The sequence below is a fragment of the Rhinatrema bivittatum genome, chromosome 18 (genome assembly GCF_901001135.1).
Source record: "Rhinatrema bivittatum chromosome 18, aRhiBiv1.1, whole genome shotgun sequence".
In the NCBI taxonomy this organism is placed as follows: Eukaryota; Metazoa; Chordata; class Amphibia; order Gymnophiona; family Rhinatrematidae; genus Rhinatrema; species Rhinatrema bivittatum.
In genome coordinates this window covers 45,094,810-45,111,584 of record NC_042632.1, presented here as the reverse complement: position 1 = coordinate 45,111,584, position 16,775 = coordinate 45,094,810, and the positions used below count along the sequence as shown (strand labels likewise).

General features: G+C 43.5%; 1 protein-coding gene across 6 annotated transcripts in view; it reads right to left on the bottom strand.

Moving 5' to 3' along the window:
* The window catches only part of KLHL3 (kelch like family member 3), a 53,045-nt gene that overhangs the window by 12,711 nt on the left and 23,559 nt on the right, over positions 1 to 16,775 (bottom strand). For all 6 annotated transcript variants that reach the window (XM_029583687.1, XM_029583685.1, XM_029583686.1 and 3 more), the window contains 7 exons: positions 14,075 to 14,237; positions 8,324 to 8,433; positions 6,906 to 7,022; positions 4,674 to 4,823; positions 2,223 to 2,340; positions 1,597 to 1,794; positions 357 to 458 (listed from right to left, as the gene is read on the bottom strand). In XM_029583687.1, coding sequence (XP_029439547.1) covers positions 357 to 458; positions 1,597 to 1,794; positions 2,223 to 2,340; positions 4,674 to 4,823; positions 6,906 to 7,022; positions 8,324 to 8,433; positions 14,075 to 14,237 — 958 coding nt within the window. The remainder of the gene's footprint in view (positions 1 to 356; positions 459 to 1,596; positions 1,795 to 2,222; positions 2,341 to 4,673; positions 4,824 to 6,905; positions 7,023 to 8,323; positions 8,434 to 14,074; positions 14,238 to 16,775) is intronic.

The following is a 16,775-nucleotide window of genomic DNA, read 5'->3' as shown; positions in this document are numbered from 1 at the left end:
GGGGTTCTTGCACGCTGCCAAAAAGTGCTACTGAGGGTCGGCCAAAGCAGCCAGGCAACTCCGACAAAGCAAGAACCTTAGAAAGTGGGAAACGGTGCAAAAGGAGGGAGCAGGCAAATGTCCCGTGTGGAAGCGTGAACAAACAAAAAATACATATCTATTTAGGACCACCGAGGCTCACGAGGCAGCGCACGCGTGTGGGAAATGCCAGACCTCAGCTGTAAAACGGGGTCCGTCCTGCGCCGTCGGGTAACATCGCCCGAGCGCCATGGCTAATTCAGTCCTGCCCATCAGAGAAAATGCTTTTCCGTCTCAGGGCATATATTTCTTTTTCCCCTCCCCCTGCTCCTTCTTACCGTTCACAACCCCAACTCCGACGCTGCTTCTTCTGGTGTTCATGGGAGCCACGAAAAACCATTCATTGGTTTTGTGACTGTACGTCTCCACCGATGCCAGCCCTATCAAAAAGAAAGGAGACGCATTTCAGGAAAGGCGGTTTTCGCAGGCAGCTCTGTGAAATACGTTTTTCCCCCAAGGATGAACACACGTTCACCATCTTTATATGTTAAGGCACTGCATAAGCTAACGCTAATTAAATATACTCATTTGTTTCCTATTCGGACTTTCAGGTCTTGTCGGCTTGGTTGACACGATTAGAAAATTTATTTCTCTGTATTTAGTTATTGCAGTTAAAAAAAAAAGGATTAGGAATCTCAAGCTGGTGATTTCTTGAATTTACCTGTAATTCCCCTGTTGCTTTCAGCTCCTGAGACCTATGAGGGGAGACCTCTGAGAAGTCCATCTAAGAGGTTAAAATTTAGCCACCTAGAATTAGGACGCGTAGCCTGTGAAGTGCTTAATCTCAGCTGGCTAGTGGTGAAAATCACTAGCCGGCCAAGTCCTCTCTCACCCAAGTAAAAATTAAATCGCAGGGCCAAGCCCCCTCATCCCTCCCTCCCAGCCGCCAGGGTAAAGACGAAATCATGGGGGCTGAGGGCGCCCTGAAACACCCCCCTCCCACCCAACCACCTCAGAATCCCTCCTTCCACCCACTCGCAGACCCGAGGGCACCCTGATTCTACCCCTACCATCCTGCCTGCCAGAAGACTCCCAGGGTCCAAAATCTACCCTAGCAAGCCGGCATGGCACAGGCTTGGGGTCTTTCTGGCGTGGTATCTAGTGCTGGGGCGAGAGGGCACTCCGGGGAGCCTTCCTTCCTGCAATTTAACGTTTACTCAGGCAGGTAGGAGGAAGGATCTGGGTGGACAGATTTAGGGGTTTTCTGGCAGCACCAAGAAGGTGGAAGTCAGCGCTAGATTCTTCAGTACCTTCCCACACCATGACCCCACCATCCCTGGCCACCGTCACTTTTTAGGTTCCTAAATTTAGGGACTGAACTGTCTCAAAGGGGCCCAATTAGCACCCAGTTCCCCAAGTTAAGACACCTAAACCCTTTGAAAAAAAAACAGCCTGACTGAATTTTCTCTAGGTAGGCCCTGGGCAAAGAACATAGATGTTGTAACACGATTTTATTTTATTTTTTTTTTAACTGAAGGCCTTTGCTCACTGAGTAATTCAAACACTACACGGCAATACCTGTGCTTCCATCAAATCCGCCAACGGCATAGAGGAGGTCGTTCAGCACGGCTGCACCCAAAGTGCTGCGTCTTTCCTGCATGCTAGCAATGGAGGTCCACTGGTCTTTTACTCCGTCGTAGACATCTACAGTACGTACTCTTAAAGACCCGTTAAACCCACCCACGGCGTAGATGTTGCCTGCCATGTACACCACACCTGTTAAAAAGGGACAAAAGGAAAGAATGCTTCACTTTGACACTGGATCTTAAAAGAAAGATTACATGGATTGGGAAGAATAGACAAATAAAAAAACATGCCCAAAGTTTTTCAGAGTTTGTCTCGACTCAAAATATGTAGAAATTAATAATAATAATAGTAAGCCTCTAAAACCTTAGTCAGGAAAAAATCCCTGTGTTCATTACTCTAGGATAGGAAACAAGACGAGAGCTGAAAGCGCTCCCCGTGCTTGTATCTAGATTTTATAACAAGCGCAAATAGTCTGCTTGGCTCAGATGATAAAGTACGGCAAAAGAATTCCCGTGTTTGATCCGGAAAGCACTTAAGACACAAGCGTGGCCACACAGAGTTTCGTTTCAGGTGCGGCACTTATACCGGCATTCGCGTGGGGCGTGGGAGGGGCTCACCTGCTCGGCATCGCCTCGAGGGAAGCTCGGCAACCTGATCCCACCGATCCTTTTCGAAGTCATAGCACTCCACGCTCCGAATGGCTTTTGGTGCTTGTCCGCCCACCACGATCATTACCTGAAACCAGGTGAACAACTTTCTGCATGAGGAAATACTACGTGCAACTCGGTCCTTTCCAGGAGGCGCCCGAGACAGATGGTTCACCTGTGCAAATTCTGACAACATGCATGGAGGTTCCCTCTGCCCACATTTCTGCGAGGAAATGCTCAGATGGTAATCAGTGGGGAAAAAATATAGATGCATAGCAGCAAGTTAGAACTATGTAGTCAATTTAACATGCTCTAGAACAATTAAAGTTTCTCTTATATAATTGGGTGGAATTTTTACTTCACTGCTTCTGTTCCCCTCTCCCCTGTAACTTCAGTTAGCACGATAAACCCCGAGGTTTGAATATCTGGCCCCTTTATCTGGTCATTAACCAGGTAAAATTTTATCGGGATGTTATCTGTTGCAGGCCCTTTCGACCTGAGACTTGTGGTTAATTATTTAGCCTTTTGGCTTTTCCAGGACTAAGTGACTCCCATGAGTAGTTTAAGATGAGAACTACTGAAAGGTGATGATGGGGATGTGGGTCTCGGGGGACGGTTGGCTGTTTTTATCTATTTATTGTAAAAGTTTTATTGTAACATGAAGACTGTTGCTCACCTCTCTGATCAGATCTGGAATCTGCAAGTGCGGTATTATAAGAGCTTTTAATTAAATAAATTAATCTGGATGAACAGGTGGTGCTCTGACTTAGTCAAATAACTAAGTTAGATGTTAGCCGGATGAGCAATTCAGCCAAGTCTTGATGTGCCTCAGACTGGGGTTAATCTTACATGCCCGGATAAACTTTAAACCTCACTGGCTAAATTCAAACACAGTGACAAAATACAAGATCCTCGAGTTTCCACCGAAATGACACTTATCCAAGAAATCAGGAAGCTCAAAAAAAAAAAAAAAAAGACAGACTTCACCAAAAAACCTTTATGAAATATTTATATAAAACAATGCTGTGAGCTTATTGAAATGTGTTTAGATAAAACGCATCGGCATACCCTTCTTAATTCTGGGTCGCCCGGACCTCTACGTCATATGTGCAAAAAGATTTTCACAGTCCAATTTATGTATGCATATATTCAAACACAGCCAGTTAGCTTTGAAAATTACCCAAGAAACATTAGCTGGATAACTCTTTGTGTATACTCAGCGGGACATTAATCTTGCTGAATATCCTTAATCATGCTTTGCTTTTTTTTTTGAATATTGGCTTCCATGAATCACTGACCAGGATACGGATCAGATGTCTCATGCCCACGGCGCAGTTTCAATGTCCTGAATTAGAGATCTCTTAAAATTGTTCTCATGTTCTTTAGGGTGACGTCCTGTGTTAGTACATGAATTGATGCTTCTTCCTAGAATGCAGCTCCTTAGGACCTTTTAGAGACAATGCAATACCTCTGGAGTTGCACACATCCAGATTGTGTTTCATACAGTAAAATCAGCATTTTACTGTATGAAAGGCAGTCATATGTACAGTTTTGCTGTCCTGAGCAAAGGCAACCTGAAGGTGACCTTGGTTTAATATGCAGTGCACCGACAGCAGTTAGTCTTTGCACGGACGTTACAGTACACGAGGACAACATGTTCAGTGATATTAATGCTAGCATATTTTGTGCATACAACAGGAATTCTTGTATATAAAATGTACCAGAGAAGCCCAGAGGCAAGAGCAGGGTTCAAATCCCACTTTCCCCACCACCTTGTAACTTTGGGCAAATCACCTTCCATTGCCTCAAGCACCAATTTAGATTGTAAGCCCCTTTGCGATAGGACAATACCTTCTGTACCTGAATATAAAGTTGCCCTGAGATCTGATTTGGAGAGTAAGTTACATCTAGAATCCAAATTCCTTGCAAACTGCCACAGGGTGCGGCTCACACGCATGAAAGTGCAAATACACCACAGCAGCGAGCCCACTTCAGACCTCAGGAGACAGCGTTTCAGCCGCAGGAGCATTAAAAATTCAGCTGCCCCCTGGGCTAAAATTCCCAGTCGACGTGTACATTTTAAAGGGCAATTTTTTTTGTAAAAGATTTTACCCAGGAAAAAGGGAGAAGCAGCCACACTGTGAAGAGGCACCGGTTCCTTTTACCCTCCCACTGTATCTATATCCGCCCAGATCAGCACTTCCTGAAACTTACAACCATCGGCGAAGGCAAGGGAACTTGAAAATTTTGATGACCCGCTGGCTATAGCATGTACAAATTCTTCTCTAGTGCCAGTGCTCCTAACTTCCCAAATTGCTTTAACTGCCCCCCTCCCCCCCACTAGTAACTTATATGAGGTAACTGCAAGCTACACCATGAGAGTGGGTTACAGGGCAGATCCTTTCCCCTTTCAGTTCTTACCTTTGGTAAGCTGACTGGAGTTCTTGGCTTTGTCCTAGGATTTTTTATCAATTGCCTCTGATCCATTGGAAGTAAATGATACTTCATGGCCTCAATAAGGAAGTCTTTACAAGTATTGTTGTTCTTTATTAACGTCTCTTCCTCGACCGTCTGGGAATAGGAAGAAAAGGATTAGATGGGGAGGGGACGGACGGACGGGACTAGTAATTTCCAAAAGGACTTCTGCGGGTTAAACAATGCTTTGCCACAGAAATGGCTCTTTATAAAACTGTGCAGCCACTACATGTGTAAAATTACACGCACACATACTGCACGAGCGTGCACAAGGAGAGGAGCATTTGTGCGCTTCTAAGGGTAGAGTCTGGGCAGGATTGGGACTTGTGTGCATGCTTATATCCTGCGCTATTGGCCTAGATCGATGTAAATCTTTTAAATAAGTCCCAAATACATTTTTTTTTTAAAGTGTGCGCATAAGTTATCTCTGCAGAACTACGCACAGCAAATAGATTTAATTGTGCACGCTTATTTTGCTGGGATAAATTCTCAAAGCGGACTTACACGTTCGCGTTTGCTTTGAAAACCGCTGTAACTGGGGCACATAGAAGCCTGCAAAATGTATACAGTCTGTTATAAAAAAAAAATCACCCACTTAAAAGCACAGTATTTCGCCCGGGTGGGTTTCTTAACGCTGCACTCTCTCCTCCCACCCAGCAGCGGCAAAGCCATGCAAAATGAAGCAACGTGAGTGGATGGCCCCACTGAACTCCACCAACTCGGGTGGGGGTAAATTTTCAAAGGCTTAGTTGGGACTTAGACGAGTAAAACAAGTACTGTGCGTAGCTCACAACATGCATACATTTGCTTGCACAGAAAAAAATGGGCTTGCAGGAACAGGGAAAGGAAGACATGTTGGAGATGCATAACCTAAATTTTCGGAAACTTGTGCATGCAGAATGGCAGCCCGTTTTCATGCAAAAAACCTTTTGCTTTTGAAACCGGTAAAGATACACACAAATATTTAGCCATATAGCAACTCGATCTTCTAAGTGATCTCGTATATGTTTTTCCCCATTAGCAAATCAGGGTGGTTTTGTGCGTGCTGGAAATAATAGGCGGAGCTCTGCAGCTGGGTGCACCACTGGAAACCTACCCTTATAATGTCGACCATTGTAGTGTGGCACACACACCAAGATGTGAGCTCTTTGCACTATACAAAAAAAATCTAATTTAAAAAAGGCAACAAACCAAAGCACCACCACCCAAAAGATGAGAATATTAAGATACCAACATTCTACTTTATAGAAATCTTTTTCCATTGCACAACCTTGACAGTCAACTTTTAGCTGCCTTGAATATTAATCCACAGTTACACACTTTTTGTTTGGAAACTCCGGTATTAAACATTTTCAGGTATAACGACTGAAAAGCGTGCAGAGTGTACATTCATTTTAACTGAAGAGGCTTCTCCAGCTAATTAGCTCAAAAACTCAGCTAAATTAAAATGCTACCAAAAAGGTAGGCCCAACGCTTGAATATATAAAGGTCACCAGTAGGTTTACATGAAATTCCAGCCTTCTGTTTTCCCTTGGAACTGCAACCTTCTGCAGATCCTACCAGGGACTTGCAATTTGCATGCAAAAACATAAAGCCAACCAGCCAAGCACTATAACAAAGCACTAGTCATTCAACAAGACTGTTTTCTAAGATTTGGTTTAAAAATAAAATAATAAGAAAAGTTAATGGCCTAATCCTCCAAGTCAATGTTGAGAGGAAGGAAGAAAGGCATAAACCCCACCCCAAAAACAACTCACAACCATCTTAATAAAATAGAAGAGTTACTTTCAAGTCTTACTGCTGAGGAAAAGAAACAGGAAAATGAACCAAGCTAAGAAAAAGCAAAATCTGCATATATAAACATTTATTTATTGCATCCTGCAGAAGATATAAATGATTCAGCTGCATCCCATCTGGCGTCCGACAACTAAGAGAAAAAGCTATTTATTATCTGCTCTTTCTGATGTCACGGACAGCATTAGCACATGGTTTAAACTCCAGGCTTAGAAAGAGACTGTCATGTTACATGCATGCCACGGCTTTAAAGGATTCGCACGAGACGCGGTTCGTGTGCTAAAAAGGAGCCAGTTTCTTCAGTCCCGAGTTTCTTCTTGCCGCTGCAGCACAGGGCCTAAGATGGTCTTGTGAGCGAAGCAGAATGGAATGCAGGACACCAACCTGGACCAGATAATCCCTGGGAAGAAGGGGCAGGCGGACATGTTCCATCAGCTTGGCCATGTACTCCAAGCGAGTAGCTTTCTCGTAGTTTATCCACGAAATGACAGCTTCAAATACCTGCCCAAAGACAAAGCAGAACAGACATATTAGACACGTCCATCGCCTTTTTTGTACAATTTTATATTAAAACAAACCAAAAAAGGTACAATTTTCTTATACTATAGACGCACTGTGGATGTGCAATGTTAAAAAAAAAGAAATCATCCAAAATTTCTCACCTAATGTCTTTTTTTTTTTTTTACACATAAAATGCTTCTTTCAACAAATGCACAAAGCCAAACTTGCTATCCTAGCAGATGCCACATACTCAACATTTAACTTTAGCTTCTTTTAAACCTCTGCCTGCATCTCACTCCTGCTGAGTTAGCAAGCCCGATTCCACACTGCGCGCATTTTGTTAATCCCAATCCAACTGCGTGCAGCGTGTGGGAATGTAGCTGGTCCCATGTGACCCAGAAGGACCTCAACCGGCCCCTCGATGATAGATCAGCAGCGAATGAAGAGCCATGAAGGGGGAGGTGGTTCAGGTGGAGGAGGCAAGCAAAGTAACAGAATTTAAGAAAATATGAGATAAGCAGCCCAGAGGATCCTTAGGCAAGGAGAAAAGAAGGGGGAGCCAGAGGTCACCTGATATCACTTGACCCCTCTCCCGGGAGGATGCATGGCACGAGGGGTTCAGCTGCACCAGAAGAGAGCGGCCAAGCTGGTTAACACGGCAGAGGCTCAGTCCACAGCATGGAGGATGTTAACTGAATTCTTATTGCACCATTAAGACACCATCAAAAAATACAAAACACAACTGCTTAAGAGAAGAGGGGCCCGATTTTTTTCATAGTGCCTATGTCTGAACTCTTCACAGTAGGGACCTTATGACTTTAAAAAACGGTCCCAAGCAGTCAAGACCACCACCAAAATGAGCATCAATGCATTTTCAAACCAATCTGATCCGCTCTGGCGTGACCACACGCTCTTCAGTAACCTGGGCTTTGTGCCAGCTTCGTTTAAGAAGAGGTCAAAGTCCACCAGACAAACTCCATGCTGGTTTAGAACAATTACTGTACGATACTTGTGCTAGCTCACACCATGCAAGGTCAGAGGAACCTTTACAGGTTACATATTTCTAAAGAAAAAAAAATTGCATTAAAAAAAAACCAAACACAAAACCAAAAAATATCAACCTTCTCTCTTCTTTTGCTGCTAGAATACAATGGAGCACCGTACACCTAAAATACCAGATGTTGGAATGCTCCCTTGAAAGTGCCCCACAGCCCCAGTATGCGACAGAATCTTCAATAAATACCCTGAACAAGCTTCAGTACACCATATATAATCTATAATGCTTCCAAATCTACTGTTACCTTTTCTTCTGAGGAAACGGTGAGCTTGTCACTTGATATCAAGCTGCAGACCTGGTCCAAACTGAGACTAAGAAATTCTTCGCCCAGCATCACCTCTGGAAAGTGCTGTTCTGTTGAAGACGACATAGGTCAAAAAATCAAACACAACCGGGTCTTTGCAAATAAGACTGGTACTGTCACTCTTGCTTGCCTGTTGCTACAAAAAAATGACCCCTTCAATACATGGGTTGGAAGTTTTAAACAGTTACTTGCCCGTGTTATGTATATAGTTATGCAAATTATAATTATATGGCAGCTGATCACTGGCATAGTGCTTCTAGCTTCAGCTAGTCATAGGGTTTGAATCCACTATGGTAGTTGCTATGCTAGCTATATATATATAGTTAGGAGTGGTTGAAGTTAAGTGATAATACAATGTTGGGAGAATTTATTTAATGATTATAGATAGGTGATTTGATTTCTTTTCATTGATCGTTCTTCACATAATATCACCAACTGCGGTAGATTTTTGGTTGGTGTCTCTAAAGAGATATAGACTAACAAGCATCTCACAGACCTGGTGGAAGGAGAATAACCAATGGGACACTTTGATACCACTGCTAATCCCTAGGAGTGTGATAGAAGAAATACGTCCAGCTGTTGGGGATCCGACGGGTACTTGTGACCTGAACTAGCCACCAGAGACGGGATCCTGGGCTCAGTGGACCCTGGTCTGAGCACTTATATTCTTACACTCCAGCCTGCTGCCGTCTGGTGATTGAACGCACACTCTCCTCGGGCCCGTCCAATGTAAAGAGAAACCCAAGCCGCCAGATCTGGTGCTGGCTAGGAAGTACATACAAATCTACGTTAATGATCTCATGCTTGATAAAACTTGTAAAAAGAAGCTGAACTTAAAAACATTCTCTGCTAAATGAACATAGCAAGGTCCTCTGGGTATTATGAAACGTATCAGAGGAGATCCATGCTCTGCTCAAGATTTTTACATAAACAACATAGCTAAAGAATTTTAATTGCATTTTCATTAATAGATTTTCGTTAACATTGAGCAGGATACAGTGCAGAAGGGACCTTCGAAAGCCCATAAGATAACAAAAACAGGCCTTCTAATTGCCCAGGTACAAACTGAATATAAACTGAATGTGCTGCTTGTTAAGTTAAAGATTAAACAGGGCCTTACAAGCAAGAATAATGGGATTTAAATATCCCACCTTGCCTACCAGCACAGGGTTAGCTGGATAACTTTTTTTTTATCCAGCTAAAAAAGTAATCTAGCTGACTCGGAGGTATTTTGGGGCAGAATCTGCGATCTGGCTAACTAGCCGAATAACTTTAGGGAACCGAAGAGCTGTTTTAAAACTTACATGGCTAACACAAAGATTACTAGGGCTCTTCAGCTGTGTGTCTGCACTGCTGAATATCCTTGCAGCTGGGTAAATTTATCTGGCTAACTTCACTAGCCGGATGAAAGCTGAAAGTGGACCGTACAATGTGTGTTTCTCTGAACTAAGAATCTGTAGCTAGTTGGGGAGGTAATTCTCAGCCAAAAAAAAATCACTAAACACACACAGCTCAATTTTTCTGGTCTGTTACCATCATATCTAGGTCTGAGTCAGCAGAGCATTGCGTGGAGTTGTGCTATCATTTAGTAATTTATATATATATATATATATATATTTTTATTTTTATTTTTTTTTTTTTTTTTAATGAACTCTACTATTGTACTTTTACTTTGTATGAATTGTATTTTATGAAATGCACGGAATGTATTTGCATTGTTAGCAAAAGAGAAGGCAGACTTCAGTTCTTCCTCCAGTGTGAGTCTGATCCTTTACTGGATCAGAAAAAGTAAGGTTTAGAAATGGAAGCAGATCCAAGATGGCTGCCGCTCCCTAGCTCCGTGAGATTTCTAAAAACCTTGCCTCTCTTTGCTAAATTTCTTACACATTTTTTCTTACGCCGCGCTCCAAAAGAAAGGCAAGGATGCGTGAGATTCTTACCCCAACTCCAGAAGCCCCTCTGCGGCAAACACGGATCGAGGAAGTACTACGGGCAGTGCAGCAAACGCCGGAGAGCGTGGGCCGCTGGCGTGGATGGCGGAGAGCCCAGGCCGAGGACGTTTCACTCAGCCCCGGTGCTCCAACAGTTCCTCCATTAACCTACAAGCCCCCGATGGAATAGGGGACGGAACAACATTTGGAAAGCCCACGGAAACAGCTAAGAGAACCATCCTTCGACCTCCAGAGAAGCAACATGGAATCTAGGTCGTCTTCGGAGAGCCCGGTGATTTCAGGCTCCAGGAGGGGTGAAGCTGAAAGGAGGCGAGCACAGCTAGATAAGGAAGGCTTTTTGGAAACGGGAGGGTAAGGAGAAAGGAATACAAGTAGTTTTGAACTATCCCCTGAAAATGCCAGAAAAGATAACTCCTGAGGAGATTTGGAGAGCTCTAATTACGATGAATATGGCTATTACTGATTTAAGAAATGTTGTGAAACAGAATATGGAAAAGACTAATATGATGGGAAAAAAAAAAAAGAGTTCAAACTGTTGGAAATTCTCTGGAGAGTTTGGAAAAAGAAATTACGAATATAAAAGAGGTGCAGACCAACTTAATAAATCTGAGAACTCGACTACACGAAAGATAGATTTCCTTGAGAATGAGAGGCAGAGAAATAACTTAAGATTTTTGAATTTTCCCAAAGCAAAATGGATGACACCAAAAGATTTGCTTAAAAGCTACCTCATAACTATATTTGCCTTTCCTGAAACAATGTTTTCAAAACTTTACTATTTACCAGGAAGACAGATGAACTTTCAACAAGAAGAACCGGATATTAATATTCCTATAGATAACCTTACAGATTTCCTGGAGAAGTCATATGAAGGAAAAATTGGAAGAAAGAGCAACACTATTAGTGACGTTTATGCAAATGTCAGATTTATTTATTTTATTTATAGGGTTTATATACCGGAGGTTCCTGTATAAAATACATATCACCCCGGTTTACAAGAAACAAGAACTATCGCTTCATTTAGCGGTTTACATTGAACATTGAACATATAATTAACATTGAACATTGGACATTGAACATAAACATTGAACATATTAATTAAATTAACGAATTAGTATATATTGCTGACAGTTATAAATAATACCTAATAAATAAATAGCGTGGTTATAAGGTTCTAACATGATAGAATATAATATATATGATTATAAAGGTATAAGATAAATAAATGACTCAATTTTTTCAACTGGTCTCTTTATGAAGTTATATGCTGTGGGATGGGGAGAGAGCGAATAGTCTGAAACATGACTTTCTTCCTGCTTTTAGCTTTCTGGGAATGCTTGTTTAAACAACCAAGTCTTAAGTTTCTTTTTGAATGTAGCGTGGTCAGGTTCAAGGCGGAGGTCTGGAGGTAGCGAGTTCCATAGTGAAGGGCCCGCTGTGGAAAGCGCGCGTTTCCTCAGGGAGGATTTAGCCGGTTGGGTGATTAGTCTGATCTGATACGCACTTCGCGTCGGTTTCATGGAGGTGTGTAGCTGAATTTGAAACGTTAAGTTGAGAGGAGCTATGTTGTGTAGTGCCTTGTGTATCATCATTATGGACTTGAATTGGATCCTGTATTTAATCGGAAGCCAGTGGAGGTGATGAAGGATTGGAGTGATGTGGTCTCTTTTTTTGGCGTTTGAGAGGATTCTTGCAGAGGCATTTAGGGCCATCTGAAGTGGTTTGGTGGTGCATGCTGGTAGGCCTAGTAGGAGGGAGTTACAGTAGTCCAGTTTGGGAAGTATGATGGCTTGAAGTACCATGCGGAAGTCTCTGTATAGCAGGAGTGGCTTTAGTTTCTTTAAGGTCTGTAGTTTAAAGAAACATTCTTTTGTTGTGTTATTAACGAATTTGTTGAGGCTGAATCCGTTGTCTAAAATGACCCCCAGGTCTTTTACTTGTTGAGAGGTGGAGTGCAAGGAAGTATCCATAAGTTGACTAGAGATAGGAGGTGTGGGAGATACATAGTTTTCTGGTGCTATAAAGAGGAGTTCGGTTTTGTTTGTGTTTAAACCCAGGTTGAGGCTGGCGAGTAGTTGGTTGATAGCTGACAGGCATGTATTCCAGTATGACATTGCTTTGTGTAGTGATTCTTCTATAGGGATGAGAATTTGAATGTCATCCGCGTATAGGAAGTGTATTAGCTTGAGGTTGGTGAGTAAGTGACAGAGTGGGAGAAGATATATATTGAAAAGAGTCGGAGAGAGCGATGATCCTTGCGGTACCCCCCTCTTGGAATCAATGGCGTGAGATTCTTTGTTATTTATCTTGACCTTGTATGATCTGTTCTCCAAAAATGATTTGAACCAGTTGAGGGCTGCTCCTGTGATGCCGATGTCATTTAGGCGTTGCAGGAGGCACTGGTGGTTTACGGTGTCAAACGCAGATAAGAGACAATGTATTGAGGTTATCCTTTCGGAAGCAGTCTATGGTCTTTTTATGGATATCAAGTCAGAGTCCTTCCAGACGTAACCAAGAGGATGCAGGAAAAAAGGAAAGCTCTTCTGTCCATGAAGAAGGAAGCAGTTTCTAGAGGTGCCAAAGTTTACCTCCGGTTTCCTTGTCGTTGCATTCTGATTTATCATGATGACAGATACATTTTCACTGAGACAGAGCAACTACGCGTGTACCCGGACTCACACGCCCAATAGCTTCCAAGTAGTGTTGGTATAAATTAAGCTGCACAGCACGGTGTTCCAGCAATTTAAAATGTGTTTGATATTTTCTTTAGGGTACCGCTTTATATATTGGATCTCCCATTATACTTATAATATTGGGGAAAAAAAACCCCAAAAACTAGTTACATATAATTCTTTGTGTAATTGATGAAAGATGTAATATTTCCAGTTTTTTAATTTTCTCTTTTTCTGTATGCATTGGTTTTTTCAATGTATTAAAATGGAAACTTTAATAAACATAAAATTAAAAAAAAAAAATGGAAGCAAAAGAGAAGAACTCTGACTGAAGGCCCTTTAAAGATTCTCTTCTGCCCTTCTTCCAGTAAAATGTTCATCCTTCTTGCAGTGCATCAACTGAAATAGGAAGCTTTCTTCTGCGAGAAACGAGCCCACCCTGGAAAGGTTGCAATGCCTCATTTGTCCAGCTATGTCTGAACCTAGCTGGACAAACAGCGCCAAATATGCCCCCCCCCCCCCGTGTCTACATCACAGCTTACAAATTCGAATTAAGGTTAGACTCGGGTAATTTAGAATTTTGAAGCACAAAGTGTTCAAAAGTTAAATCACTTACAAAACTGAGTGGCCAAATACTAAAACCGTGAGGGGCAAGAACCTACACATTTAGCAGGACCCTCACTCAGTTACCTCCTCCTGCATAAGGCTCGTCATACTGGGTCAGACCAAGGGTCCCATCAAGCCGAGTCACAAGTACCTGGCAGGATCCCAAATCGTGACATCTAGCTGATGCACCGCCAGTCATTTAAAAAAACAAAACCACCTACTCTGACATCTGCAGCTCACCGACACGTCAGTTCAACAAACGGTGCATTTTTCTGCAAAGCCAGATGGATGCCTGTGTTCAATCAATTAACATCTGGCAACCAATGGAAGTGTCGAGAGCAGGAACCACCAGTGCCAAATGCAAAGCCCTCGGTCTATCGTTAAACATAACGGGGGGAGGGGGGAAATCAGACAAGATGTGGAGTTGCAACTGAAAAAAGTGAGGAACGTGCTGGGCTCACCTGCATAGGCATTCGCCTGGTTCAGAAGCTCCGTACACGTGTGCACATCTGCAAATGCCCGGATACCGAGGCAATTGGTGGGATGCAACTGGGACTGCAGAAAATCACAGCAGTTTGTCCGAACGTCCATTAACTGCAACAAGCTAGCTGCCGGTAACAAAACCTAGATAAATCAGAAAAATGCAAAAAAATAAAATAAAATAAATGATATATATATATATACGTACATATTTAAAAAGGTCGTTAGTCTAATTTTTGTTGACAATACAAGGCCTGAATTTAGCATCTCTCAACTGACTGCAGGTGTTGAGCCACGCGCGCAGCAGAGGTGGTTTCCATGCAGCGCAGCTGGGGAGGATGTCAGGAGGCTGCAATTTAACGGGCTGGTGAAATCCCAACAGCAGGGAGCAGCAGAGCTGCAAACGGCCGTGCGTTTACAAGCCCAGCAACCTTACCAGTGGCACACGGGATGGGAGGGCCAGCTGTGCCGGCACCATACACGGCACGGCTACGAAATATCGGAGGTCCTTCCCCTCAGTGCCTCCGGATAATCATGTGAAAAGTAGGTGGATGCGTGCGGGGGTCGGTGCAGCAGTGCCACTTAGCTGCAAGGAGCAAAGCTTCAGCCCTTAAAACATTTCTCTTCCTGTTGCTTAGGACTTCTAGGAAGGGAAAAAAAAAAAACACAGCTTCCTCTACACTAACAGCGGGGGGCACAGTAAATCAACCACTGACCCCCCCTCAAGGTTATTTGCAGAGCCACTGATCCATTTCACCTGCTGGACAACAACAACGTGAACACATCCAATCACTAATCTAAAAAGGAGAACGCCAATTCTCCCAACAGGCAGCAATAAAACAAAGAAGCCAATTAACCTGAAACCAGATTCTGAGCTAATAAACATTCCAGGAACTGATTTCCTTTGCTGCAGCACCTTCACCAAGAAGTGAACAGAAGTGCTCCACAATGGACTTTTCTCTTCTTGCACACACACACACACACACACACACACACACACACACACACACACGCCACAGACATGACTGTCTTGTAAAATACGCATTCCCTGTTCCATTTTGGTAAGTGGTGTACTAACACACCATGACCAAAACTCAAGGGTTCCTGCATCGTCTGAGCACGCAGTCTGAGAGGAGTGAGGTGGGAAGGCTGATCTGAGAGAGGGGTTAAATCTGAATTCAGATCCCGCCATCACCGGGACCAGTCAGATCTTTGCGCGCCATGGGATTGGAGTGGTCAGACCTGGGGGGATGGTGGGGGGGGGGGGGGTCAGGGAAAACGATGATACACTACTGTGCCATCCAGTACCAACCCGACAAGCAGCACCAGCCATGAGCCTGAAGGGTATTTCTATGCCACCCAGCCGTGCCATCTAGGGCGGGGGGGGGGAAGGGGCAGCGAATACCACCCAGAGGGAGAATATTAAAAAAAAAAAAAGAAAGAGGGAGAATTTAAAAATGGAGGGAAGGCAAAGTAACCAAAAATGTTTAAAAAATAAAAAGGTAATAAAAAGAAAAAGCCTATAAAAATCAGAGCCTCCATAGCATTCCTTCCTGTTACACAGGCAGTACTGCATTTGCACCGACTCACTCCTAACACCAAAACACACCCAACTGCTCGTTAAAACAAAAAATGAGCAATTTAACGTTAGAGTCATGTGATGGTGGAAAATTAATAGCCTCAGGGTAACGCACACCTCTCTGGGCACAAGTTTGGTTTTTTTTTTTTTTTAACTTTGGCACAGAACCGCCTAGAAGGTCAGGAGAGAAGGGGAGGCAGAGGCAGCAGCCGTGGCACGCGTGACCTTCCTTAGCAGCTCGGCCTGCGCGCGCGCACGCTCTCGCCTTCAGCTGGGAGTGAAGAGCCAGGCGAAGCCTCTTGTTTTTTGCTCTGCTCCTGTGCCCGAGGGCTGTAAGTTTAACTCACGAAATGCCCCATTTACAGAAAGCGAAAAACAGGGACGGCTCAGCTCCACCGCGGCATCTCCGCTTACGGTGGTTTTCCTAGAAAACAGCGCCGGACCATCGGTTAAAGGGAAGAAGAGAGCCGGATAAAAATTCTCCTTCAGCAGACTTGCGGGTAAACAAGACCGTGTCAAGTTTAAAAAAAAAAAAAAAAAAAAAAAGAGAAAGGGGGATGGGAAGGAAGGAAGGGGAATGGCGAAGAAATGCAGGCAAAATTCAGATAGCGCGCGAGGCCCTGCAGTGAACGCTGATGGTTTTCACGTTTCTCTCTCTCTCCATTTCACGGAAAGGAAAATTATATCCATGGTGACAGCCTCTCAGATGCCCTGAAACCACAAATACAAAATTGCCGCAGTTCTGCAGGACACCTGGGTACTCTTCAAGGCAGTTTACACCAAAGCAAGCTGAGAATTAATACCCCAAGTGCTATCTACCTTCCCTCGGGAGAGTTAACGTATTTTAACTGCTGTGCAGTCTCCTTACACGTTTTAGAAAACAAGCAGCTTACAAACACGTTGGCCTGCACCACTTATTTCATCCGCACGCTCTTTGTTTTATACCCGAAAAACACAGCAGAGGGATTTCCTTTGGCAAAATGCCCACTTCCTTTGGAAATAACAAGAGGAAACGCCTTTTGCCTGGTAAACCACCGGCTAACAGAATTCAGTCTCCTCCACCGTGCAGGCACTAAAAAAACCCCGCAGATTCCCGCTCTCTC